Here is a 27604-nt window from a genome sequence, read left to right on the forward strand (position 1 = left end):
TAGGCACATTTTACATTATCACACCATGTTAGAAAAGAGCTAGAAAAGTTGGATGAGTTTATTGTAGTAAAAAATTTTTCTCAAAATTTGGGGAATTTTTCTTTAGTGTCTGTGAAGAACAGTCTGCTGAATGTGAACTGTGAGCTTCAGAAACCTTCACAGAGGCTGATACTTCATTTAAGTAGTGTGAACTGTATGGATTATCAGCAGCCTACAGAGAAACAGCACTGAAGTAATTGTTATCAGAAGTACAAACGAGCCTGAAGTTGTTAATTGGAGTCCCAAACTGCAATTCTTAATTCCAAAGTGCCAGAAGTTGTAATTTTCTTTTTCTCCCCTCTTCAGTTCCTTATGCTAGTAGCAAGGGAATACACTCAACCTATAAAATTAGACAATTTCAGTACAAACCAGGCTATAGCACTTGCTATTGATACCATATTTAGTTGGCCTATACCTTTAATTGAAATTCAACAGCCATTTAGAGTGCGCTAAGATTTATGAGCCCCTTGCCAAAGGGCATCTTATCATTTTCAGCTGGCTTTGTTTGTTTGTTGTAAAAGGTGTCAGGGGTGGTTTTTTGAGATTAGTTTACACATCAAACTATAAGATATTTAAGCGCAAACTGTTTGGAATTTCGTAATTTCCAGATCACACGTTGTGATTCTCTACTTGACTCCAAGTTCTGTTCAGACTAGATACAGCAAGTATCAGTAATGAATTGAAAGTGAAATTGGGGAGGGAGGGAAGCACAGAAAGATCTGAAATACCGTGCAGCCAAACCATTCAAGAGAAATATGTCTGGGTACTATTTCTTTCTAAAATATTTTGCATCTTTGAATACTTTCCTTGTTTAGCTCTGGAAACCAGATTATGTGCAGTCCAGAGTTGTTCAAAGCAGCTCAGTGTCTGAAAGGAGAAATTAGTTGGAGCCCTTGAGATACGGCGTGTGATTTATGGTATGGATTGGGAGTGTTGAGTGGTAGGATATAATAACTGTGCTGCATACCATCGGGCATAACATCAACTTCTCAAATGAAGCATGCATTTTATAATGCAATATTTTTCCTTATTGTCTAACCTATTAGATATTAAAATTCCTTTTGAAATTTCTGTGCTTTGTGCCAAAACAAACATGAAAATATGTAAGGTGATTTAAATAGAAGGTGTAGAGTGGTGTGAATAATACAGTCAGCTGATTACATTGTTCTTGAACCAAAGTACAATACTTTGTTATGGTATTTACTGATGTACTTTGTGTCCTGATAACATTTTTGTTATATAGCTGTAATTGGATTTGTGCACCTCCTTTTCAAAAGGAAGTGTTAAGAGAATTTATTTTGATCTTTTCAAAAAATTGTAGCAATAGTAGCAATTAAGGTTTGAATTCTTGCTTTTCCTGTTGTTTGACGTAACATAAATATACCAGTTTTTATCTCTTGTGAAAGAGACATCAGGAAGACGGTATATGGTTTGTCTGTTTTTTCACTGAAGGATGAAAACAATCTAAGAAGGAATCGTAATGTTTGCAGAGTAGAAAAATCTCGAGGAATGAGAAGAAATAAGTAGTCTTTGCTGCTTTCAGCAATGTTCGTACATTTTTGTTTATCTTTGCCTGAAACTGTCGGTTTTTGTTTTGGCTTTGTTGCTTCTGATTCATTTAAGCCAGTCAGGTTCATCATTATTTGCTTCCTTTATTCAAGGCCTTATTCTTTTATGACTTTACCATGTGACACGCAAAATATTTTTCTGCTAAAACTGCAAACCCTGGAAGGAATCCTAGTTTATATTTCTGCCAGCTTTTCGTGACATTTAGACATTGAGAAGACCATAAGTGATTTTTGGATTATCTGTGATGTCTTGCAAGACCGCCTGCTAGGACTGGCCCTATAGCATCATGCAATGTTGAGGGAAGTGTGGGACCCTAAAGTAATTTTATCTTTGTGTGTGTGTTCTGTTTTAATTAAACCAACTTTACTTTGTATGCATACAGCTAAGCATCATGATGGTGCAGAAGTTGGATTTAATGTAGATATTTCTTGCTGTAAGAATGCTTGCTCTGTGGCTGTGAAACTCCTGTGTTTTCCTGTGTTTGCCATGATTAAACTTTTTCCACTGATTTGTGCAGCCGCATACTGGAACACAGTCACACAAGCATTCTTTCATTTTCCACAGAACTCAACTGAACTTGGACATTTATTTTTATATGCAGAAGATGTTGACCCATTACTTCTGTAATGGAAACATCTGGCAGTTCATCTTCTATAGTGTTTCAGAGTGCCTAGTTTGCTGCTTAAGATTCATTCCCATCTTTAAAGTCTGAGAGGGGAAGCTGTACCTGCTCTGTCTTGTTATACTTGCTCAATTATTGATTTTTTTGGATTCATTTGGCAAATTATTTTTTACATCAAGATATTCATTAAATTTAGCTTTCCTTTTTGGTATTTTTTTTCCAGTGCAGTAAAGTTTTAATAATATTTTCAAGTTCAGCAAGATCTTTATTTGTGTGTATGTATGCATTAGCAGAGCATCTTTTCCTCCCCACCCCTCCACCCCATTAGACGTATTTCCTATATTTATGGGAGAAGCGTAGGAGGGAGTAGGGCGGGTTGAACAAATGCCAAGGTGAACCATTACCTATTAATGGTAACATCTAAGATGACTGGAACTGAATTCTCCCTTAATTTCTTTGAACTAGTTTGGGGGGGATCTGTTGTTCACAGACTTCGATCAAGAAATTAGCAGTAATTTTGAAATTCCAAAATAGTGGTTGTATCACTCTTCAGTCTCAGATTGTACATTGTACAATATGTCACTTTTTATTGACATGTGCATACGAAGTTGCTCCTATGGACAACTTAATTTTTCATTTGGATATTTTCTCTGTGAATCAAATCCTTCCTGTAGATCACTTCTCTGTGTAGAATTGACAAATATGAAGTATGCTTTTTTACTAGAGTCGTGGTATGTTTATCAGAGGACCTAAAACATTTTTCATCTTATTTCTTGGTTTTAAACCAAGATGATGGTTTAATTAGTTTGAGGTTGTCTGAATTTTTCTTTTTACTTGTGCTTGGCATCTAGGATACTGTAAAGACAGGAAAGTGTAGCATCACATCTAACAAACCAAATTAATTATGCCTAGTGCCTTTTCTTCCAGTTAGTGGAGCTCTCTATTGTTTTATTGAAGCACTTCTGTTGTTTTTTTTTTTTGTTTGTTTGTTTTGAAAAAGAATTTAAGAATTTCTGAAGTAATTTCATTGGTGTCACATCTGAGTTGTTTCTGGCTTGTTGATATCCAGGAGGAATATTCTAGTTAGAAAGCAGTGGATAGTGATTTAAGTTCTCTTTTTGTTTCAATTCAACTGAATTCATATCCTAAGACGTCTGCTTGACATAATCTTCCTTGTGTACTAATGCTGATTGGGAAAATAGCTAGCATAATTTTTATACAAAATACCTGTTATCTGAAGCTTGATTCTTCACGATGAAAGTTAGAATTCTGAGAAGGAATGATGAAGTAGTCATGTTGAATGACAATGGGGAAATTCCTGGTATGATACTTTGGGTGATGGAAGTGTCTTTTTAACTAATTTAAATAAGTGAAATCCTAGATGTCATTTTGAAAGATTTAATAGGTATATGTTGTATGGGAAATGCAAGTACTTTTTAAAGCAAAACTCCAGTTGCATATCTTGTGTGTTTTGTTTTTATACTTGTAAATTATGGGATTGTTAAGTGATTATCACTTACGTGGCTGTGAAGGAGTGAATCCTTAATTTGCAATTGTTTACAAGGTTTGACACAGTCACTGATGATAGATATTAAACGTGTTGATTTGTGAATGGCAAAAGTCTTACTGTTGTTTTTAATTCCAGGTAGGAGAAGACAAAGAGTGCATCGCCCTCGTTCTCCAATATTGGAAGAAAAAGATATCCCACCTTTGGAGTTTCCAAAATCCTCAGAGGACTTAATGGTGCCTAGTGAGCATATAATGAATGTTATTGCCATCTATGAGGTACTAAGGAACTTTGGCACTGTTTTACGCCTCTCTCCTTTTCGTTTTGAGGACTTCTGTGCTGCTCTGGTAAGTCAAGAGCAGTGCACACTTATGGCAGAGATGCATATAGTGCTTTTAAAAGCAGTTTTACGTGAAGAAGACACTTCAAATACTACCTTTGGACCTGCTGACCTCAAAGATAGCGTTAATTCCACTTTGTATTTCATAGATGGAATGACGTGGCCAGAGGTTCTGCGGGTATATTGTGAGAGTGACAAGGAATATCATCATGTTCTTCCTTATCAAGAGACAGAGGACTATCCTTATGGACCAGTAGAGAATAAAATCAAAGTTCTGCAGTTCTTAGTGGATCAGTTTCTTACAACAAACATTGCACGTGAAGAGTTAATGTCAGAAGGTGTTATTCAATATGATGATCATTGTAGGGTTTGTCACAAACTTGGGGATTTGCTTTGCTGTGAAACTTGTTCAGCTGTGTACCATTTAGAGTGCGTGAAACCACCTCTCGAAGAGGTACCAGAAGATGAATGGCAGTGTGAAGTCTGCGTAGCACATAAGGTGCCTGGAGTAACTGACTGTGTTGCTGAAATCCAAAAAAATAAACCATACATTCGGCATGAACCAATTGGATATGACAGGCATAGACGGAAATATTGGTTCCTGAACAGAAGAATCATTATGTAAGTAAAGTAATTATTTAGTGTTTTCTGAAGAATAGTGTGGTATTGAATGTATATTTACAAATGACTATCCTGTAAGTTCCTGTTTCCATCTTAAAATTATTCTTCCTTTAGATAAGACCATTACTTCTTAGTAAATAGAACTCTAAAGACCAAATAATTATTCCATTATTTTCTACAAACTAAATATTCTCATAACTTCAAAGGAGATAAAAGGGGGTAAAAAGAAACAAGGACCGTGGCTATATTTTAATGTGTCTAAAACGTGAATATGAGGAAAAGAAAGGAAGTTTTAATGAGAACTCTCCAGTTTTCTGTAAAAGTTCCTGAAATGTCATTTAACTGTCCTTGCCAATGCACGGTGTCTAGATGACTGTCACCTGCTTGGGTAGTATTTGGCTTTTGGATACTTGCACTGTTTTGGTGGTCTGCCTTTGAAGTTAAGACTCTCAGAGTCACTTGAGAAAAGGTATTAACCAGATCTATTAACCAGAAATAGGGAAGATACTATATGTAAATTCTTCTGTAGGTGGAAACAAAGTTGAAATGGCAAGATGTGCCTGCCTTCAAGATGTCTTCTACCATTTAAAACAATTTCCTGTTTGTGGTTGATTTTGAGATACTGATGTAATAAACACCAAAAATTACCAAACTCATGAGTGTGGGCATTGTGCCCTATTATGTACCTGAAAAGTTAAATTTAAGGCTATAAAGATATTTTTTTTTTTGGACAGGAAAATAGATCAAGACATGGTTTTCTTATAAAAACCGTTCTAATGTAATCATTTCATTAATGAAGGAGAAACAAAATATTGAAATACAATTAATGGCATGGTTATTTTAGGAAGAATAAAGAGAGCTTTTTCTGGATTTCTTGAAATACAATTTTCCATTCGGTATTATAGAGAAAATAAGGTAGAGCTGGATACCTTAACGGAATTTCATACTAGATGTACTACATAGGAAGTTAAGATACCAGCCAGTGTCTTTTGAAAGGGATTATAAGGGTGTATGAGATGACATCTTTTAAACCATACACTTCCAAGTCCTCATTTTTGTCCTTTTAAAAATAAATGTCCTTTCTCTAATGTATTGTTAGCTGATACTCTAAGCATTTTTTCTGTAAGTTCTTTTGCTTATTTAAAAAAATATATATATTTTTAATTTTTTCCAGGTCATAAATACCGTAGTGGTGTCAGGTAGTTTTTTAAAAGGTGCAGGGAATTTTTTATGCTCTTGCCACTTTTTAGTACTCTGCTCTATCATTCAGATGGATCAGGTGGATGTAATGGTGCATCTGAAGTTTCTGGCATCCTGGGTGAACTTGGATAGGATTGTAACTAAACTAATGAGTGTAGCTGTACTGTCTCTGGACCTAGCATTGTATTTGTGGAGCATTCCTAGGTGGTTTTCATGAGTCAAAGTGAGTCTGGAAGCAGTAAAGTAACTGATCTGTAACAGTATGCTATTAGTCTGCTTTTGTTCCATGGAGCAGACAGTTGCATACATTACACTGGAATTTATTTGGACGATTGTCTTGTCTTGATGAAATGTTGCTCACTGGTGTCCTGTCTGTTGAATCTTCTAACCCAAGAACAATCTCTGTGAGTTGAAAATCTAGTAAAACAAAAAAAAAACAAAAAAACAATTACTTTCAGCATAAAATCTGAATGAGATCGTTGCAAGTGTAATTAAAGCATTTCTCTCTTCCAAAGGACAAGGAAAAAGAGGGTCTCTTCTGGTAACTACAGAAGAGTACAAGAAAATAGGAGAATTATAGATGAAGGACAAACTCCTCAGGTCTTTGAGAATCAATTTTATTTATTTTTTTTTTTTTTTAAAAAAAGGAGAAAAACCTGGTTGTGAAGCACATGCAGTTAATATTTTTTGCTCTAGTTGAACAGCGTATAGATATTCTCCTCTGTGCATGGCTTTCATATCTTTCGTCTCAAGCTCTGAAGGAAAAAGTTGCTCTAAAAATAAGCTTGCCTTAATGCTCTACTGCACCGGCAGAATGATTTTATTCTGCTCACCATTACAAATCTGGGAACTAACGACATGAACAACAACAAAAAAATAGAATCACTTACTCTGGAGGTGATTTTAAGATAAATAGGCAGGCTTCCCCCTCACCCCAGTATGTAGGTAGGTTGGTAATTGTCTTCAACTAAACTTGTGAAACAATGTTTTTTCCCCAATGGAGTGGAGTATTTGATGTTTGATATATTCAAGATACTTTGAACTGAAACAAATCATGCAGGTGCTTCTTTATTTTTATAAGTCTATGCATGTGAAAGTTGTTTCAATTTATGCTTTTTTTTTTTGGTAGTACCTTCTATTGCAATAGCAGAGGCATCCTCAAAGGTTGCATGTATGGAATTTTTTTTAAAAATAATTTTGCATTCCTGTTAAGAGTTCAATGGGCAAGTGATTTATGTCAGAAATGGTAAATCAGGTTTTATTAACAGAAATTTTATGCCCTAATGGGGAGTTTATTTAATGAGAAAACACATCACTATTCTATTAAAAATCAAAAATAGATAAGAATAAAGCCACACAACAAAAGGAAAATTTTATTAGATTTTAATTTTACTGATTTTTTTGTTAGCGATAAAATGTTTCAAAACATAAATAGAAAAATATTTTAGCTTTCAAAGAGAAGAGTATGTGCAGTTCACCCATTAATTATTTCCTGTCTTTTATATTCTCGTGCAGGTTATCTGAGTTGAAGTTATCTGTCCTTCCTGTTGCAGTTAGATACCAGGCCTTCTGCTAGTGTAAATGTACCTGTGCATTCTGCAAAAACAAATTTTCAGAAGTATGTGGTTCGGATTAAAAATTTCCCAAATTGTCCTGATGGATGTACTGGGTAAAACCAGCACAACGGAATGAGAATAAGAAACACATACACAGACATTTGGGTGCACCTGCAGCAGTGGCACTCCTAAAGAGTACAATGTGGGATATACAGGATCAACCACTGCACTTCTCACTGAGCATAAACATAATTGAAGTTACTCCTAATGTGCCTTTCATGCTAAAGCCATTGCATAATGGAACAGAAGCATTTACTATATAACTAAATTCCAGGGAAATGCAACTTTAATTCACATAGATATTAAACTCTGTATTGTCAGTTTTTAATATCCTTTAGATCAGTAGCCATGCTGTATTGCAAAAGGAACCATTTTGCACATCTGTGTATTGAACAAGTTCAAACCACACCTGATGTCTTTAACTGAAGGATAACTCGTAGAATAACCACCAAATGTTAAAACCTGAGATCCATGAAATTATTAAGAAGAATAAAGAAATTGAATTAATGCCATGTGACCAACTATATCAGAGGAAACTAATAAATCTAAAAAAATAATAAATAATTTAAGTCTTGCCTGGGGAGGGGTAGAGAACTGAAATCCTATTTTTTTATATTTTTTTTTTTCAGAGAAGTTTTTTCGGGCATGTTACTTCCTGTCCCACTTCCCTTTTTGATAGTTATGTTACCATCACACCAACGTTTTTCTCTTATTTAAAGAGTTTTCTACATTGTTATTGTTGTTCAATGAGCCTCTAACTTCCATGTTCATCACTTGTTTAAGCCCATCATTGTGGTTTTGTTTCCCTTTTTCACCTCTTCTGTTTTACAAATAGAGAAAAGTGGGCACTGTGAAGAGGTTCTCTTCCCATACATACCCTGGAGCAAATCTCAGCAGGATGAAAAAGCAAGAGATAATTCCTGAGGTTTTGTTTCAGTGTTTACAAATTTAGGATGATGTTTCTGAAGGAAGAATAAGGAATAAATCAAGAAAATCAGGACAATCAAATTACTTTCAGATAAAGTTACTTTGCTGCTTCCCAATTTGCATTTTAAGTAACAGTATCTTAATGTTTTGTTGGTAGAGAACAACTGATTATTTTACTGGTAAATGTGGTAATTTCCTCTTTTTTTCTCCCTATAAACAAATGGAAGATTTATAAGTTTGGAAAAGTATGGATGTAACAGATCAAATACTGAGATGCATTGGGTTTGCCAACTGTCTATGAAGCAAGGTGGTGAAAGGTTGTTTGGCCCTCGTTTGATATCAGCAATGAAACAAATTGCTATTCCTGTGCTGTTTGTACCTGCCTCAACCATCAAAAACAGTTTCAGATTTTTGTTTCTGCTAGATCTGTTGTGCTGTTCCTGTTCTCAGTGGGTCCTCCTCTATTTTCTCCACTTAAAAAAAAAAAAAAAAAAAAAAAAGTAAAGAAATCTTCATTTTAAAAGAAGCTTAGTTTAAACAATTTTATTAATTCTGCAATTTTTAACTGTATTGCTATGGGATTCAGGAAAGGGTGTATCTACCTCAAAAACAGTTAATTACCATTTTCTAGCATCTTCCATGTTCTAATTTTTATCAGTGTTAGAAGTCGCCTGTAAGGCCTGCTAAGTGAATAGCTTCAGGCAGTGAAGGAGACAAAAAGGTAGGAAACACTCACGTAATTCTTTTTGCTCCCTCCCTCAGCCTCACAATATATGGGACTGAGTGCCCTGGAGGCGAAGCAGTCACCCAGCAGCGAGCTGATGGTGCCTCCCTTGTCAGAGAAGCACTGGGAGTGCTCAGTGGGTGCTAGCACAGCCTCCTTTCCTGAAGGGATAAGGGACTATTTATATAAAGTGTTCAAATTATTGCACAACTAGGTTGTGGAAGAAGAGGTATAAATGGCATATGAATATAGCTAATAATTGTCCGACAAGATAGGGGCTCAAAATGAAGGTAAAGGTGCCTTTTGATGAGTTTAGAAGCAATTAAAGTTTAAGTTCATCAACAGCACAGTTCAGCAGCTGTGTTCATAAGCTGCAGCCTTACCGGTGCTGCTCTGCCAACACCTTGCTCTTGCCACTTTCATCAGGCATTTGCCAGGGAAAATAGCAACACAGTTCAGAAGGTGTGACTTTTCCCTTCATTTTCGTCCTGTTTTGTTTCAGTTCTCTTTTCTGTCGAGTGTTTTGTTTGACCTTTTTCATTCCTTTTGCTCTCTAAGCTGTGTTCTTGCGATCTCCTCTCTCCTTCCATTTTAGTTTTTAAGCATGTTGCTTTCTCTTCTCTTTCTGTGTCTTTTGCCCACAAACTATAATAAAGGTGCTTCCATTGCTGTTATTGTTAGGAATTATATTTCTCAGCTTAGAGGAAACGTAGCTTAAATGTCAATTTTTCTTTAATGTGAAACTCTACAGAATATTCATTGGCTCAAATGATATTGAGCTGACATGTGTAATATCAGGGCAGTCTGTGGGCATTCTTTCTGAGTTGGGATATCTTCTCAAAAACTCTTCAAATTTACCATGTTAACGTGTTAAAACTAAAAAGTTAACAGTAGTCTAGGTGAGTAAATAGGTAAGGTAGAAAAATTAGTTGCTTTTCATGAACGAAGGCCATTCAGAGTGAAATCACAGCATTTCTTTGCAATATACCAAGTTGTATGAGCAAGACAAAAACAGTCTGTTTTGTAACAATGGTCATGGCAAATCAGTACTTTAATTTTGACTTGTACTGTCGTTATTATCAAGTTCATGGGCATCTTATTTTAGTGTTATTCTAAATGCATTCTGCACATATTGCAGTTGTTCTGTAAATAGGATGTGGCAAATCCTCTGGTAGATGACAAGTTGCCTTACGGATGTTCAGATTTCTGACAATCTGAGGCCAATTTTTCTCATCTTTAATGTATAAGCCACGTGGAGGCAGCCACTAGAGAGGAATACAGAGGAAAAATTATAAAGTTAGATCTTTTAAAGTACAATCAGCTTTCCATCCCCACTGACAACTTGTTTTAGGGTTATTAGTGAGCCACGGGCTAATAGGTAGGGCAAGTGTAGCAATAGCTTAGTGCCTCTTTTACATATGAAGGCCAAGCTTATAAATCACGGTGTTGCCTCATACCTCATTCACAGTATGGGGAGTGCTAGGGCTGTATTGCATGAGTGGTCCTGCCCACGGGCGGGCTGAGCTGCTGACCGGGAGCTGCTGAGGCAGGCTGGAATGAAGCAGCCTCCCACAGAGCCATGTGCAGTGTCCTCCTGAAGCTCTGGGAGAGCCTGCTAGTCAAAAAATGTATGGAGCACATTTGGGTCCGATGGCCTGGTCAAGATCCTCTTGATGCTGTGCTCCTCTCGTAATTTTCTTTATGCTATCATGAAGTACCCCAGATAATAAACGTGGAAATTCCTTCATCTCAGAGGATCGTATTATGTTTGTTTTATGTGCTTTCTGGTGCTTTCACAGGTGAATGCTGTAGAGATGCTAATAGAAAATATTTTATTAATATGAAGTTCCTGAATTTCCTGAATTTGCAGCCAGAAACTACCTTTTCTGGATTCTGGAGACAAGTACTCTTTCATTTCAGATTATTCAAGACTTAGTAGATTACCGGTTACAGTAGTATTAAATATAACGAGAATGAACCTTGTTGCCAGATTTGACAAACCAGTTTTAAGGAGACTCTTCAAAAGCTCTCCTGAGCAAGTTGTCATGAGAACTTCTGATGAAAAAGGGAAGGGAAGCGAGAAATTGTTTGGATACGGGGGTGTATATGAGTGTCCTCATGTGCTTTGTTTCTGTTTGTTTATTCATGTTCAGGTGTTGGCATTAATATTTCTCTGCAAAAAGTAGGGTGATAACCATTTTTGTAATTTGTCCAGATATTTAAACATTAATATTTTAAAAATACTCTTATAGAGAGGAAGATTCAGAAAGTGAGAAAGATAAGAAAATCTGGTACTATAGCACAAAGATACAGCTGGCAGAGTTAATTGAATGCCTAGACAAAGATTACTGGGAAGCTGACCTATGCAAAACTCTGGAAGAAATGCGTGAAGAAATTCATCGGCACATGGATGTTACAGAGGACCTTACTAATAAAGCACGGGGCAGCAACAAGTCTTTCCTTTCTGCAGCAAATGGTAAGCATACTCAGGCTAACAGGAATAGATGTTGCACTTTGAATCTAATAGTAGCTCATATTTATTGTATTGTAAAGTGCTTATTGGGCTAATGTGACACTACCAGTTATTTTCAGTGTGTTATTAAAGTTCTTGTATTTAAAAAAATAATAAAGGTAGATTTCTGGACATACAGAAAGATTTTTACATCAGTTAGCCAGAATAACTATTTTTGATGTTCACTGTCCTTTTTAACAGTTTAATTACAGATTATACTTGATAGCTTGTTTGTATCAAACTGCATTTCTTTGATTTAGCGTGGATTTTTGACTTCAAATTCATTTTATAGTGAGTGACTGACCTGAAGGAAGTGTTTTTTAGCAAAATGTTAAGCATCTTGTTAGCTGGATTTGTTTGGGAAAACTTATGACTAAATGAATGGATGTGTGGCAGGAAATGCTTTTACATCCCACTCCATGAATGTAACACAAATGCTTGGAGCCTGGTCAGTGCTTGTAGTAACACTGTTCCCACTATCCACAGTTGGATAGTGAGTATGGAGCTCCAGAGAAGCATCATGCTGCTGTACCAGCCTGGATATGTAGTGATGACTTCTTGCAGGCCTGTGTCTACATCGTGTGTTCCAGGATGTCCTGAATGATTCAGATTTTTGATTTGCTTAGGGTGTGCCAGATTGTGATCATTCCAAGTGTTGGAGTAGGGCTGTTAACTGTCAAATGTTTGTTGATTTACTGTCTGATACACATGTATATACATCCTCATAAACATTTAACAATTGAATAGGAGTTGGAATGGCAAAAATACTGAAGCTCAAATATTTGCTCCAATATTATGTCAAGTGTGGAGGAACACATATCTTTCCCTGCCAGAAGTTAATCAATGTACCTTGGAACAATAAATAGCTCTATAAACTTGGGAAGGTTTGAACTTTGGTTCTGGGGAAGGCGTGAAGGTTTGATATTCTGGTTTAGAAATGAATTTGTCATCATTATGTGGATGTATAATTTGAGAAATCGATTATAAGACCTTTGGAATTGTTGCTTTTAAGGAGGAAAAAGTGATAAGTTGGATGTTACTTTTTTGTCTCTTAAATGAAGTATTTATGCCATGTTATTTTTTCGTCCTTGGCTTTGTAGGTGGTGGTTTGTTGTATATTGATGACATACATTTTATTGTAGATGAAATTTTGGAGGTTATCAGAGCAAGGAGAGGAGAGATAGGGGAAGATAGAAACACACCAGCTGATGAGGCAGAGAAAGCCAAGAGTGATGGTGAGAATGACCAGACAGATACAGATAAAGGCAAAGAAGAATCTGGAGACCAGGATAAAACTGAGGAAACACCCACTGAGCAAGATGTGGAAAAAGTGAAAACCGAAGGTAAAGGAACTATCACTGTGCTTTTACAACTTCGTTTAAGTAGATTGATGCTTCAGCTAAGAAGATCCTCACATTTCTTGAAGTTAGAATATTTTTGTCTGATTCTTTAAGTTATTTTTAAGCAATAAGAAATATTTGTTAATTTATTTGTGATTGTATGTTATAATTGTTTATTTTGTTAAGTAATTTCACCAGTTTTCCTTCTTTTCAAGTTAAATACAGCTAGCTTGTCGATACCTTGGCTTGAGGTACAGTAGACATTGACAGAGTGTGATCAACAAGTTTATAGTAAGCAGTATTACACAAAACTTTTTAACATTGCTTTCCTCATCAGAATTAAGTAATTTGAGTGTTAGACAAGACTTTAGCATACAGGGGGGAGAAGAAAAAAAAAAAGCTCAGCAGTATCAAACAGACAAATTAACTGAAGTTGCTTTCTATGGGTGACCCCAAATGACATCCTAAAACATAATAAAGAATATCCCTAAAGTTTTGTTGTGCGTTTTACTATAGAGGCAACAGTCGTTGGGGATAAAAGTAACTCTGTGACATCAAGCACTGACGACAACAACACAAATCCTTCTGCAGGAGAGACTAGTTGCTCTGAAGGGAAGAACGCAATGGGGTGTCAGTCAGAAACCCTTGATAGCAACAACATGGCAGAGAAGAAGGTGGCATCAGAGCTCCCTCAGGAACTCTCAGGTACAGAAGGCACTGTTACCAATGCCTCTGTAATTTGGGTAATCTGTTCAGTTTTTCCTATCTGGTTTGTTCACTAAAACCATTCACAGCGAATATCACTCATGCTGTTTGCTTGCAGTGCCATCCTTTACTGCTACGTTGTCATTAACATTTCAAAGTTAATTTTCTTGCAACTAGTTCTGGAAACTTGTGGTCCTCCATGACATCAGCATTTGTTTCCATGCCTTCCAAAGATGACTATGGCTAAGCTTTTTATGTTCTATTTTCTCTATATTTTATTTTTGCACAGTGATCCATAATGGTTGTTAGCATCCTATCAAAATTTATTTCAAATTCTAATTTGCTGCTGACTCTTATTTTAACCTCTCATTTACTGTATAAATTACTAACAAAGTATTTTCACTCACATAAGTAAACCATCGCACTGAGATCTCAAGATAAAATTGTCAAGCTTGCTGGGAATTTTAAACAGATTTCAGAATTGTATGCATAGAGGCTCTTGTGTTATACAGTGTTTTCTTCTGCCATGTCAGTGATTGTAAAGTGATAATATACTGTATTTAAAGAAAAAACTCTTTAGGAATGAATGGGACTTGATTTGGTGTAATGTAAATTATCACAGTATTATTTTAGAATGATACTCTGCTACAGGCTTTACTACGTAACCAAAAGTTACTCTAAACAGCTGATTACCATTACAATGAGCAGAGTTTTATACTCATCTTTTCAGTTGTTGCAAATACAAAAATAATCAAATTGTAACATAGCCACAGTGTGATGTTTGAAAAACTGGTAGTAAATGTTTCTTCTCCTACAGAAGTAGTTCTCTGTTCAGGTACAGATTTCACTTAAACTTGTAGATATGGATGCGTCTCAACTTTGTAATAAATACTTTTCATAGAAGGGGAAAATGAAAGTTAAGATGAAACCATAATCTGGGAGCCTTTCAGTATGCTTTTTAAATACAGAAAATGTGCTACTGCATGGACTAAAAGCATATACTTTAGACATTTGATCACATACTTCTGCTTGTACTCATTTTTATTCCATTTTAAAGTTTTAAATAATTGATAGAGATTTAGTGGAGAATATTTGTATCCTACAACTTTGTTCCAGACACATGTATGGGTTCATGCTTCCTTTTAAAAAAAATCACTTTATGCAAAGGTGTTTCTTTAATACACTTTTGCTGTTACTTTTCTCCTTCCAAAGCTGCTAACCTGGTTTTAAATTAGTGGACTTCGTCTGTAGGAAAGTATGCATGTGTCTTTTGTGAAGGGGGTTGTTCCTCAGGTCTAATTTACTACATTTATAGTGATATTTGTGTTCTGTTATGAAAAGTTCAGTCTGAGACTCTTACCTCAGAGGAAGGGAGAGATACTGAACCAGTATCAGTAAAGCAGCCAGCCCCAAAGAGAGGAAAATAAGATTAAACTGCAAGCCTAAACAAAAATATCTATTGCAATCCTTGTTAAATGTAACATCGGTATTAATCTTTTATTTTCGGGTCTAGTTTGGATGCTTCCTTTCTCCTCCAAACAACAGGCACCAAACGGTTACATTTTTCTCTTACTAAGAAGGGAAATAGACCAAATAATGTCAGTCACCTGTTGGGAAGAGCCAGAAATCAAGTTGTGTTTAGGTACAGGATCTTCTAAGAATTGGAGAATAATTCTCAGATCTTATGACCTTTCTCCTAGGAGTGAACATTTCACACAGGGAAGGTTTTGGTCTGTTTTCTTTTAAAGATAACAGAATCCTTGATGTTTTGAAAGAGGTCTAAAAACAGAAAAATCTTGTTTGTTGTTTTTTTTAAACATCTAAGCAATGTCTTTGCACAAAATTCAGAAGATACTGCTGTTGGAAAGGGTGGTGCCTTCTTACAGGGAAGAGAGTGGTATTTCTAGATAGCTGCAATTCACTGATGGTTTGGTTGAAAGACTGTGCTCGGGCAGTGTGCTGTGCTGACAGGTGAGGTGGCAGTAACATCCACAGCTGTCCAGACAGTAACAAGGACAGCTGAGGACTGAGAATGCATTTGTCTTACTGAGCTTGAAGCACTATCTAGACCTAGCAGGTTGTAAGAAAAGCTGATATTTTAAGTTTGTAGAAGTGTTTAGATATAGAGTGTTGCCAATGGAAAGGAAATCACAATTCCTTAGCATTAATGTGCTGAGATGATCAAAGTCAGTGGAAAATAGATGGGGAAGGGAAAAGGTCGTGGTTTGAGGAACAGTTAATGCATGATACAATCGAGAGAATCAAACTGCAGGAAGACCAAATTTCATAAAATCTGCATCTTAAAAGCAAAACAAAGTCTCAGTAGAGGGCTCGCAGTGTGTGCATCTATAGGGGAAAAAAATACACTTTGTATTTCAAATTCATTCATCCAAATACAGATTTCAGTTCTTCAGAACTGTAAAAGTTGAAACTGCTTTAAACAGAACAAAAAGATAAAGTATCTTTTTATGGATTCAGTGCTCTGAAGGGAATTTATATTTTATGGGTATTTCTCTCCAGTCTAGCAAAAGATGTTCATCTGACTTTAAATTTTTCATCCAAAATATAAAATGAAATTTGCATCTATACATTTTAAAGGAAAACTAAAAATGAAGTTGTTCTTTTGTAGAAGAAACTGGTCAGATGATCCCCAGCAACAGCAGTGCGTCTGCTGCAGCTCTACAGGCAGATGTTGAGAACAGCAACAGTAGTGAGCTCAGCTCTGTGCAGAATGACTCCGTTAAGATGCCTGATGATGCTGAAAATGCAGAGGGGGGATCCCAGACTTCAGATGACATAGGTAAAGAGGCAAAAAAAAAAAAAAATACATGCTTGATCTCTTATTTTCATGTTATGCATCTTTTTACTTTATAATTTCCATAAGTCAACAGAAAACTTTTAGTTTTTAGGTTTGTTTTAAAAGCTTTTTTATTTTTCCTGGGCAGGAGATAAGTCTAACGGTGAAAGAAGTGATTCTCCAGGCACAGGAAAAGGCACGCCAGGTTCGACACGAATGCTCACAAGATTACGAAATCCAGATAGCAAGTTGAGCCAGATGAAAAGCCAACAGGTTGCTGCTGCAGCACACGAAGCAAATAAGTTATATAAAGAAGGCAGAGAGGTTTGTATACTTAAGGAAAAACCAAAGTAGTAGTAAAAGTATAACAGAAAACCAATCATAGTTTTTTTTTTTTTTTTTTAAAGTATTTAAACTTTTTTAAAGTGATTTTGGCAGACTGTAAAGGTCATGAAAAAAAAAGTAAAAATAATAAATCAGCAAATGCTTAAAGTGTTGTTTCAGAAGCTTTTTTCCCCTTTTCCTTTGTTCTTGCATTCTAAATCTATACGATGATACACCAGTGACCAGTGTGCATACTCTCCTTTAATACACCGGTCGTAAGTTAGGGAATTGTTTACTATATAGCCAGCAGTAAGTTATATATGTTTTTTTCCCACTTTTGTCTTCAGGTCTTTCAGAACTGATGTGCCAAAAATGTGACTTAGTAGTGTTTTGTATTTGATTATTGTTTGAATACCTGGGTAATAGCCAAGTTTCCAGTTCACCACAAGTCTGTACTGGCAGATTATGTTGATTTAAAAACAATCATTGCAAAATTGTAGCACTTCTGGATGCAGACTGAAGTGAAAGCTCTCAGATGACTGTCATTTGGTATAAATCTTTAGTGTGGCTGTAGGTTTGTGTTATGAGATAGCTCAGTTTCTCCAGAAATGGAATGTTTGAATGTTAAGCATTAGCTGCACTTATTTGTTGTCGTTGTTTGGTGTATTAATTTTATTTTTGTTAGCTGGTTATCATTATAAGTTAACGCAACTGTGTTTGTGAGCCTATCTGATCACAAACATCTCTGATTTGGAACTCCTTTATGAGTAGCTAGAGCAGTGTTGTTATCCATGCCATGTTTTCAAATTTGGAAATACTTGTTGGCTTAGCTAGGTGTAGGAATTCTGTGATTTACCCAGGAGGTGTTTCACAGACACTTTAGTTTACTTCAGTTTAGTGAGGCTATTTTCCCAAAGCCATCTCCCTCAATAGACATAATTCAGAGCAGCCAAACAGGTTCCTGTTTGACCTCCTGAAGAGCCTGGGTGGCTTTTTTTGTCATTGTTGAAGTTGATCTTCCTAGTTCTATATGCAATCTGTGATGAAGTACTTATATTTAACATATTGGTTAAAAGTTACTTGCTTCTGCAAACTAATGCAAGATATTTTTATGAACTTTACATATAGGCAGTTGAGACCTTATACTGTGAGTAATCAAACAGAATGATTTTTAAAGGTCCCAAATGTTTCCTTCTTTAACAAGGTTCTGGTGGTCAACTCTCAAGGTGAAGTCTCCCGAATGAATGCAAAGAAGGAAATTGTGATGAAAGGAAATATCAACAACTATTTCAAATTAGGGCAAGAGGGGAAGTATCGTGTTTATCATAATCAGTATGCCACGAATTCATTTGCATTGAACAAGCACCAGCACAGGGAGGACCATGACAAGAGACGACATCTCTCGCATAAATTCTGTCTGACTCCAGCTGGAGAGTTCAAATGGAATGGGTCTGTACATGGGTCCAAAGTTCTTACCATATCCACTTTGAGGCTAACTATTATCCAGCTAGAAAACAATATCCCGGCATCATTCCTTCACCCTAACTGGGCTTCCCACAGGTAAATTAATAAATGAAAAAAATCTTCTCTTGTATTTTTGCTAATAGCATTAACGAGCAGTGGTCTTTGCTTTTTGAAATTGGTGGTTTCCAAGCGCCATGCTTCAGTAAATTAAAATATAATGTGTTTGTGTGTTATGATGAATGACTAAAAGAATTGCACATCTGAGTGAAGTATTAGAATATAGGAGATTTTATCCCATTAAATCTCATTAACATAGTATGCTATATTAGTACATGTATATATTTCAGGTTATCTTTTTTCCAATTTAGGTCTAACTGGATTAAGGCTGTTCAGATGTGCAGCAAACCTAGAGAATTTGCACTAGCTCTGGCTATATTGGAATGCGCAATTAAACCAGTTGTCATGCTGCCAATCTGGCGGGAATCCTTGGGACACACTAGGTAAAAAATTATGAAAATATTTTTTTATATATACGTATATCTCATATACATTATACATGTATCTTTTTTGAGTATGAGAACTTCGCTGTTTTACAGTTACTAGTTTTTCTATACCTGTATGAATTACATTCAATTTCAGTCTGTTGTATTCAGCACTTAAAAATAGTGTTTTTTCTCAAGCAGAAAAACTGAAAATACATGAAAAGATTTCAGTAGTGTCCCTGCTGCTGTAAAGCAAGTTTGTTTTCTTTCTGAGCTAGTCTTCAAGTGTGGAAGACTAGAAAAGCAACTTTCAACACACTGAGTTTGGTAGAGTCTGTCTTTCGTTTTTCATTGCTCTGTAAAAGAAGAAATTAACTTTTTGATGTAGGTATGGTTGCAGGCAGCTGTCTGCCTTATCAAAATAGCCAAAAAAAGTAGTGTTCATATTACGGTTAGTACATGTATGTTGTTTGACTTCTTATATTTGTTTACAAGATCCTGTGCTTAAATATATTCAAAAGTACTTACATCTGTGTTTATTAGATTACGCAGAATGACAGCAATAGAAAGAGAAGAAAAAGAAAAAGTGAAAAAAAAAGAGAGAAAACAAGAAGAAGAAGAAACGATGCAGCAAGCTACATGGGTGAAATACACGTTCCCTGTCAAACATCAGGTAAGGTTTTATTTTGCATGAAGACCAAACTGTCAATTTCTTTTTTTTTTCTATTTTCTTGGACTTACATAAATGTCAATTAGCGCATTACTCCCTGTCATTGGGGTAGGAGCCATGCCCACATACTAAAGCACACAGTCTTGACATGAGGAAAGTTTGAGATTCATTGCTGTCTTAGCTACACTTCCTGATTTGGCAGATGATTATCTGCAAAATGCACTCCTTCCTAATGGAAGAGTCTTAGATGGATATTGGAATCTTGTCTGTGTCTGTTTCCAGCACTTCCCTCCTCACCCTGCCCCCCAAACCAGCTACCTTTACTTCAGAAGGTTATATAAATAGAAATCCATTTATATGGTAAACATATCTTCTACAGAAGATGGTAAATACTTTCATTGTAGTGGTTCTTCGCTCTAAATTTATTTGCTCTAATAGACATACCGGTTGATTCAAAAAGTTATATAATCTTTCAGCTTTTAGGTAAATATCTGCTTACTGTTAAATGAAGAAAATATCAATTTGCTGTTGCTGTGGTAGAATTGGCAGATGATTGGCAGATACATATTGAAAAATGATACATGATACATAATGATATATGATAAATAACGTAGATAGCATATTGACAAACTTCAGTTTGCTTGAGAAAGTAAGTAAATTAAAAGGTTAAAAAACCAAAGACATCTGATGTTTTTAAATTAATGCATACATTAACAGCAAATAGCACCATTAAAACTAATGTTTTAAAAATGTTTAACAGGTTTGGAAACAGAAAGGAGAGGAGTATAGAGTAACAGGATATGGTGGTTGGAGTTGGATCAGTAAAACACATGTCCATAGGTTTATGCCCAAGCTGCCTGGAAATACCAATGCAAATTACAGAAAGTTGCTACCAAGTAAGTGTCTGCATCACTTAGAATCTTTTTAATTACTAACATACTACCGTTTGTTGCTTTTGCAGTTAATTACATGTGTGTAATGTTTCTTGTGTAGACTTTGTTCCAGGTAGTGTTCCAGAGAAGGTTTCATGGATCTCTACTCATTATTGTCAGTATAGTTGGTTCAGTTGTCAGAGACAGTTTTTTAGCTACATAAAAATGTTTCAGTTAGGAAGTTGTGTGTAATATTGTACACCTTTAGATTTATGTAAACTAGATAAATATGTAGATAATCACATGCAAAAAATACCTAAAATATTGGTGCACGTATTCATCTCTTTTTCTACATTGACATAATACTATTAACCAATTTTGTCTGTAATTTTGTCTTACAGTGTTGTAAGGGGGGAAAAATGATTTTTTCTAGAAAGTTCAAAACACCTTATATCTTTTAAAATAAAACCTTGGGATCAATAAGTGTGTTGCACAGTTAACTTCTAGAATGTATCCTGAACTGCTGAAGTCTTATTTGTAATTCTTGAGTTTCCTTTTACGTTTCAGAAAACAGTGGTTCTCGTTATGTTATATATCAAAACTTCTTTTATCACATGCTGAAGTAAAACTTCCCATGTAGTTTCTAAATGGGTCAAACACAAAATAGATGCTGCTGCTTTTTGTGTTATTTGTGTGATTGTTAAATTAGATTTATTTTTCTTTCTCAGTTGAAGTTAATGGACACTGCAGTGCCAAGCATCAAATCGCTTGAATACTAGTATTCATTCTCAGTTTATCTGTAGAAATCAAAATTATTGAAAACTATTTGTGAATTTTCAGCATATGAATGAATGCTTTTATTAGGCTGTTTTTTTCAGAAAGTGATATTTAATTTCCTGGAAAAGTTGTCTCAGAAAAGCTGAACATGAACTCCTGAAACAATAGTGGAAACAAAGTATTTTATCCCTGGTGGGCCTTTAGGTATTTTTTATTCAGTATTGCAGGAAGCTTAATCTGTGATGTTACAATTCTATACTGTACTGTATTTCTGAATTTCAGTAATGTGCAAATGATGTAAGTGGTAAACCAAAATACATTAAAATGTAGCAGGTGATTGTTTTGTTGTTGTTTTTTTTTTAATAACTGAAACCATGTAATTAATCTGTTAATAGCAAAAAATGAAGATGAAAAATGCAACTTGGATAAACGAAAAGGTTCAACAAGGGTAAAAGCAGAGAAAGATAGAACAAAGGATTCTCACGATCTGCAAGCAAAGGAGAAAGCAGATGCTTCAGAAACCTTGGAGAAAGTCAAAGAAGAAAAGTCAGGTGAAGAAAAAGTAGAAACTGATACAAATTCTGAAAACTCAGATCATGCAAAAGACAAAGGTGATATACATAAATTGTTACAAAGCTAGTTATTCATTGCAACACTGTGTGTGTAAAAGTGTATGACCTCATAAATAACTATTTAAAAAAAACTGTAACAGATTTTGTCCAGACATCTAAAATGTCTCAATTAAGTGTTAATTATCCCTTGTAGAAATGTATAGAGTGTTCGTTCCCATTTCTTGAAATGTATTAATGTGCTAAAAGGTGCATTTAATTCTTAGTACTTAATGTAAGAACATGCTTTTGGTACTCATTGTTAGGGGAGTTTACTGATTTGGAATTATTCTTCACAGTGGAAAAAGAAATTGATGGAGAAAATGATAAAGTCATCAAGGAAGAGCCTATGGATATTGATGATGTGAAAATTGAATCCCCGATAAAAGATGAGGATACTCATTGTAAGCTTGATATAATCAATGTCAGCGAAGGTTTTCATTTAAGGACTTGCTACAAAAGGAAAGTAAAATCATCAAAATTAGATGGACTACTTGAGAGGCGAATAAAACAGTTTACACTGGAAGAAAAACAACGTCTAGAAAGGATGAAACTGGAGGCTAGTGCTAAAAATGGAGGCATTCAATCTGTAAGTCCCCAGAAAAAAATAGATGAGCTACAAATGAGAAAAGTAAAAGAAGGAAGCCAATTTGACATGTCTTCCCAAAATCAAACCTATCTTTCTGATAAAATCCAAACTGAAGATACAAGACAGGACAGCTTGCCAGTCAGCAGCATCTCTTGTACAAAAACTGAGGAGCTAGATGAGCCTTCATTGCCTTCAACAAATAGGCTATCAAAAAGAGAAGGGCAGCTACTGGATGAGGACTCACCTCAGTCCTCTGAAGGTGAGTCCTCTGTTCAGAATGATAGCAAAGAGAACAACTCCAAACCTGGGACTGCTGATAAATGTCAAGGACAAGAGGCTCTTAAAGAGTGTGAGACTTCCTTTGTGGATGGCTTGAAACAAACAAATGCAGATGGTAAAGTCAAATGGGATGTTCTGGAAACAAATGAAAGACCTTTGAAACAAAACCTACCTATTGCCAGAGTATCTCCGGGTGAATGTGAAAACTCAGAGCCAGTGATAACTGAAAGCAGCTGTAGAAAAGATGCTCTGGCCATTTTAGAAAAAACAGACTCAGAAGGGAATTCTGAACAGCAGAGCAAAGATCCAGAAAACAATTGTACGATAAAAAGCCATTATGAACCAACATCCTTACAAGAAGGTGAAATAGGGGAAAACGTTACTCCAAGAAAGACTGAAAGTAAATCTGAAAATAAGATTCGATTTCACCAAAAATTGGTGAGTAAAGATTTAGAATCACTTAAGACAGAACTGAATTCTGAAAGAAACCTTGAAGGTCAAACTCTGGAACGTGCAGATAGGACAGAAGTTGATGAGGAACTACTGAGCTCTAAGTTAACAGAGGCTAATGGTCAAAAGAAAGATCAAGAACTGAAAGTGGAGGCAAGTGCCATAAACAAATACCTTGATCAAACAAATGTAAATTATGTTACTGACAAAAAGAATAACAAAGATGATGTAACTGAGATGGACTTAGAAAAAGATAAATCTGCACTCCAAATGAATGGAAAAGACAGTGATGCTAAAGTACTATCAAATGATGAATGCTTAGTTAAAGATACCTGTGAAGCTACAGCAGGAGATGATACTGAACCAAAAATTAATAATATTAATAAATCAATTCAAGAGCATGAAGTAAAAGCATTGCCGTTTAGGGAATCTTCGATAAAACCATTCATGAATGGTGATATAACGACAGAGGACACAATTAACAAAAATACCATGGACCCAAAGTCATCTCTGCAGAATTCACCTGAGTTTGAAGCTGGAGACAGTCTTCAGCCATCAGATGAAGTTCTGAAGTATGTGCAGAAAGCTGAAGAAAAACAGCTTTCTCCTCAAAGAGCTGCCTTTATTGGTGCTGCTTCCACACCAACAAATACTTTATGTAAAGAAAATAACCTGAGTAGTGAAACAGAATCTATGGAAACTGAACTTAGTGAGGAGAAGAAAGTTGCTCCATCGCCTGTAACGTCATGTGAGGAATCTAGTTTGAGTAGTGACTTTGCTGATCAGAATGGTCTACAGGCATACAAAGTGGAAAATGTTAATGGAGAGAATAAAACAAAAACTGTTATTACTGAGGTGACTACCACAACATCAACTGTTTCTACAGAATCCAAGACTGTCTTTAAAGTTGCAGAGACCCTAGCATCTAACGATGAGAAAACAACAGTAGTATCATCTACAGAAAATTGTGCCATATCCACTGTAACTACCACCACCACTGTAACTAAGCTTACCACTCCAGCTACAAACAGTAATGTTGATGTCATTTCTGTACAAGAGCATAGTAAAACAGTGATTACAACAACAGTAACTGATTCGCTGACCACCCCAGAAGGCACATTGGTGACTTCCATGACTGTCAGCAAAGAGTATTCTACAAAAGACAAAGTGAAGTTAATGAAATTTGCAAGACCCAAAAAAACTCGTTCTGGAACTGCCTTGCCATCTTACAGAAAATTTGTAACCAAAAGCAGTAAAAAAAGCATATTTGTTTTACCTAATGATGACTTAAAAAAGCTGGCCAGAAGAGGAGGGATCAGAGAAGTTCCCTATTTCAATTATAATGCAAAACCTGCCTTGGATATCTGGCCATATCCATCCCCAAGACCAACTTTTGGGATCACTTGGAGGTATGTACTTAGTTATGTTCAAATTTTTGGCTTTGAAAGAAGTTCTTGAGCAGCCCTGTTCCACAAAAATAAACATAGTTAAATTATAATTTAGGAAAGCCAGCACTAATAGAGAATCCTTATCTGGTTTTGGCCACCAGAAACTTCTGTTGGGAAGATCTTTACAAGGACAAGTTCAGTTTGTTGATAGTGTAGGTGAAGTCATACAGAAATCTAAGGGCCAGTTAAGTTGTGTACCAGAACACTGAGGTATCTGTGGCACTCCGTTTTTCAGGTTTGCTTCCCATTTTATTCTAGAAAATGTCATATATCCAAGCCACACAGCAGACTATAAAACATTGTCACTGTAAGACTCTTCTGGTATCAAACAGTTATTTGATTGTGCCCTTTGAAGCTATGAGAAGAAAGCAGCAGAAAATTTCCAGTTCATAAACTCTCATAGCAGTGAGTGGAAATGGAGCGTTGTTTTACCTGTGGCCATCAAGCTGACGGAGTATTTTAAAGAATACTGTTTCCACTGAATCTTCAAATAGCCATAATTAAATGGGGTTCACTTCCATTAGATTTTTTTGTTCAGACTCTGGATTGATTTGAATAAGCTTGGATATTGATGCTCTTGTCCATAATAAATTTGGGGTTTGTGAAGTGACACGAGTTTTACATCTAGGATTGGATAACCATACTGTGTTTTTTTTGTTTTGTTTTTTGCTGTTGTTCAAACCCTTTACCTACCTTTTAATTCTGAACTTCCTTCTTAGAATTTTCGAAGAGCACTTTTCCTTGAGTTATAAAATCAAAACCTCTTGCATGGTTGGCTAGAGTGGAGCTGTTATAAATTTTGCTATTATTTAAAAAAAAATGTATATATTGTTCAGTAAAAGTAGAACAGAAGACCTGTCTCATTGGTTTGGTTAGGTTTATTAAATACATTTTTACTTTAAAATATAATTAATGCTCTTTTGTTAGATACCGACTTCAAACAGTGAAATCATTGGCTGGAGTGAGCCTTATGTTGCGGTTACTGTGGGCATGTCTCAAATGGGATGATATGGCTGCAAAAGCTCCACCTGGGGGAGGAACTACACGTACAGGTATCTTTTCTTTAAATTTCTGTGTTTCCTAATGTAACAGCTCTTGCTGTTAATTTTGATTATTACTTTAATTCCAAGCCTTTCTGTAAAGGTTTGATGTTCGCTATGGCACTTGATAGATCTATAGGTAGAGATTTTAACAGCGAACAGTTTGCACTGTAGTTGTTATTTCTTTACCTTGAGTGTATTGGATTGATAGGAGGTTCAGCTTTTATTTGTTTTCTGCTATTAACGTGTTAGGACTAATCTGTTGTAGAAACATCTGAAACAGAAATTACAACAACGGAAATAATCAAGCGAAGAGATGTTGGCCCATACGGAATCCGGTCAGAGTACTGTATAAGAAAAATTATTTGTCCCATTGGTGTGCCAGAAGCTCCAAAAGGTACCTTTGTTTATACATTTTTCCCCTCCCCATAAGCTCCTACAGAAATTAAGGTAACTGGACCTTTATGTTAATTCAGATGATCATAGGAGCAAATATAGCTTGACATGAACTATTCATTCTCCTGTGTAAAGCAAATGATGCATGTAACAAACTGACTTGATCTCTCTGAAGCTGGAAGGCATTTCTGTTTCTAAAATGGGACAGATACTAAATCTTGGTTTATGCTTCAGTTTTGTTTTACGGTTGAGCTTAATGCGTGTGTTTTGACGGTTCTCTAAAGAAACTCCAACACCCCAGAGGAAGGGACTGCGATCAAGTGCTTTAAGGCCAAAACGGCCAGAAACACCCAAGCAAACAGGCCCTGTTATAATTGAAAGTTGGGTGGCAGAAGAGGAATTGGAATTATGGGAGATCAGGGCGTTTGCTGAAAGGTAAACCAACTCAAACTTTTTTTTTTTTAAAAGGTTTTTATTTTTGTGTGCATGTTAAATAAAAGTTCCCACTAGATAGCACAAACTAGATGAGCTTTTACTGGTTGTAGCTGAGTGTTGCGTTTTTTTCTGTGCCTTTTGTTATGTTAAAGTTAGGTTAAAGTTGTAAAACAATTGTTTGCTAATACTAAAACTGAATTTATGCAGGTATATTAGATTTGTTAGAGCTATTTTTTTATTAATTATTCCAGTCTTATGAAGTAATCAGTGTTGTATTGCTAAAAGGCTATTATTATAAAGCATGGAAAGACGGGTTTTAGGCTACTTTTTGCGTGACTTCAAACAGTGTGTGTTTAAATACTTCTATAATACAAATAAAATTGTATAGAAGTATTTTGAGTAGAGGTGAATTCAGTCTGAGGATATTCAAGTCAATAAAGTATTTTCAATATTTCATACTTAAGTGTTGAAACAACTTTGAGTCCCTTGAGAAGAATTGTTTTAAATTAATGGTGACATATAGATCATATTTTCAGTCTCAGATATAATTATGAATTCCAGTTTTGGATAATAGCTTCTTGTAAGGTGTTGTAGTAGTTTTGCATCAGAGTATTTCAGGAATGTTGCATGCACTTTCAGTAGCTTATTTCAAAATACTTTTAAAACTGTGACCAGTTCTCAGTGATCTTCAGACATGACAGATGTTCCTAAATGAATCTAGGTCGATGGATGGATTTTATGTGATGGTTTAACTCTTTTTTTTGGTTGTGTGTCTTTGGCAGGGTGGAGAAGGAAAAGGCACAGGCAGTTGAACTACAGGCTAAGGTTAGTGAACAGAAGAAGGCAGGCGAATTCAAGGCCCAGTTGGAGGCTCAACTAAAACAGCAACGATTGGCTGCCCAGCAGGTGGGGGAGCTATTGGTAGTCCCACCTGTCTTGCACCATTTTTCAGTTTTAGAAACTCAAAGTTCTGGGAAGCCAGCTTCTCTTAGTCATCAAACAGTGCTGCTCCCCCTGTATGCGTTCATTATTTTGAAACAACATTAAGGCAAACATTTGTTTAATAATTAGATTCCCATTTTTTTTCTACCTAATACAGAACACTTTAAAAAAATAATCTATTTTTTTCCCAATTTTATAAGAAATCTGAGAAACACTAGTCTCCAGGTAAGATCAACTGTGTTGTGTGGTTTAATAGAAAGGTGTCTTGGTACATAGCTGACTTGGGAATACAGCTGAATTTATTTCCAT

The 27604-nt window shown here is 35.7% G+C and overlaps 1 protein-coding gene across 19 annotated transcripts in view; it reads left to right on the top strand.

Annotated features, from left to right (window-relative positions):
- The window catches only part of BPTF (bromodomain PHD finger transcription factor), a 56948-nt gene that overhangs the window by 8698 nt on the left and 20646 nt on the right, over window positions 1-27604 (top strand). For 7 of the 19 annotated variants that reach the window (XM_038165226.2, XM_038165223.2, XM_038165234.2 and 4 more), the window contains exons 2-17: window positions 3876-4698; window positions 11418-11641; window positions 12820-13020; window positions 13534-13722; window positions 16352-16522; window positions 16668-16843; window positions 18048-18403; window positions 18676-18807; window positions 19333-19462; window positions 20220-20355; window positions 21504-21719; window positions 22016-24443; window positions 25410-25534; window positions 25791-25919; window positions 26203-26353; window positions 27136-27259. In XM_038165226.2, the coding sequence (XP_038021154.1) occupies window positions 3876-4698; window positions 11418-11641; window positions 12820-13020; window positions 13534-13722; window positions 16352-16522; window positions 16668-16843; window positions 18048-18403; window positions 18676-18807; window positions 19333-19462; window positions 20220-20355; window positions 21504-21719; window positions 22016-24443; window positions 25410-25534; window positions 25791-25919; window positions 26203-26353; window positions 27136-27259 (5711 nt within the window). Of the gene's footprint in view, window positions 1-3875; window positions 4699-11417; window positions 11642-12819; window positions 13021-13533; window positions 13723-16351; window positions 16523-16667; window positions 16844-18047; window positions 18404-18675; window positions 18808-19332; window positions 19463-20219; window positions 20356-21503; window positions 21720-22015; window positions 24444-25409; window positions 25535-25790; window positions 25920-26202; window positions 26354-27135; window positions 27260-27604 lie in introns of those variants that run through there. The other 12 variants (XM_072025616.1, XM_038165229.2, XM_072025619.1 and 9 more) reach the window with 6 other exon arrangements.

Source organism: Anas platyrhynchos, chromosome 19, assembly GCF_047663525.1.
Source record: "Anas platyrhynchos isolate ZD024472 breed Pekin duck chromosome 19, IASCAAS_PekinDuck_T2T, whole genome shotgun sequence".
In the NCBI taxonomy this organism is placed as follows: Eukaryota; Metazoa; Chordata; class Aves; order Anseriformes; family Anatidae; genus Anas; species Anas platyrhynchos.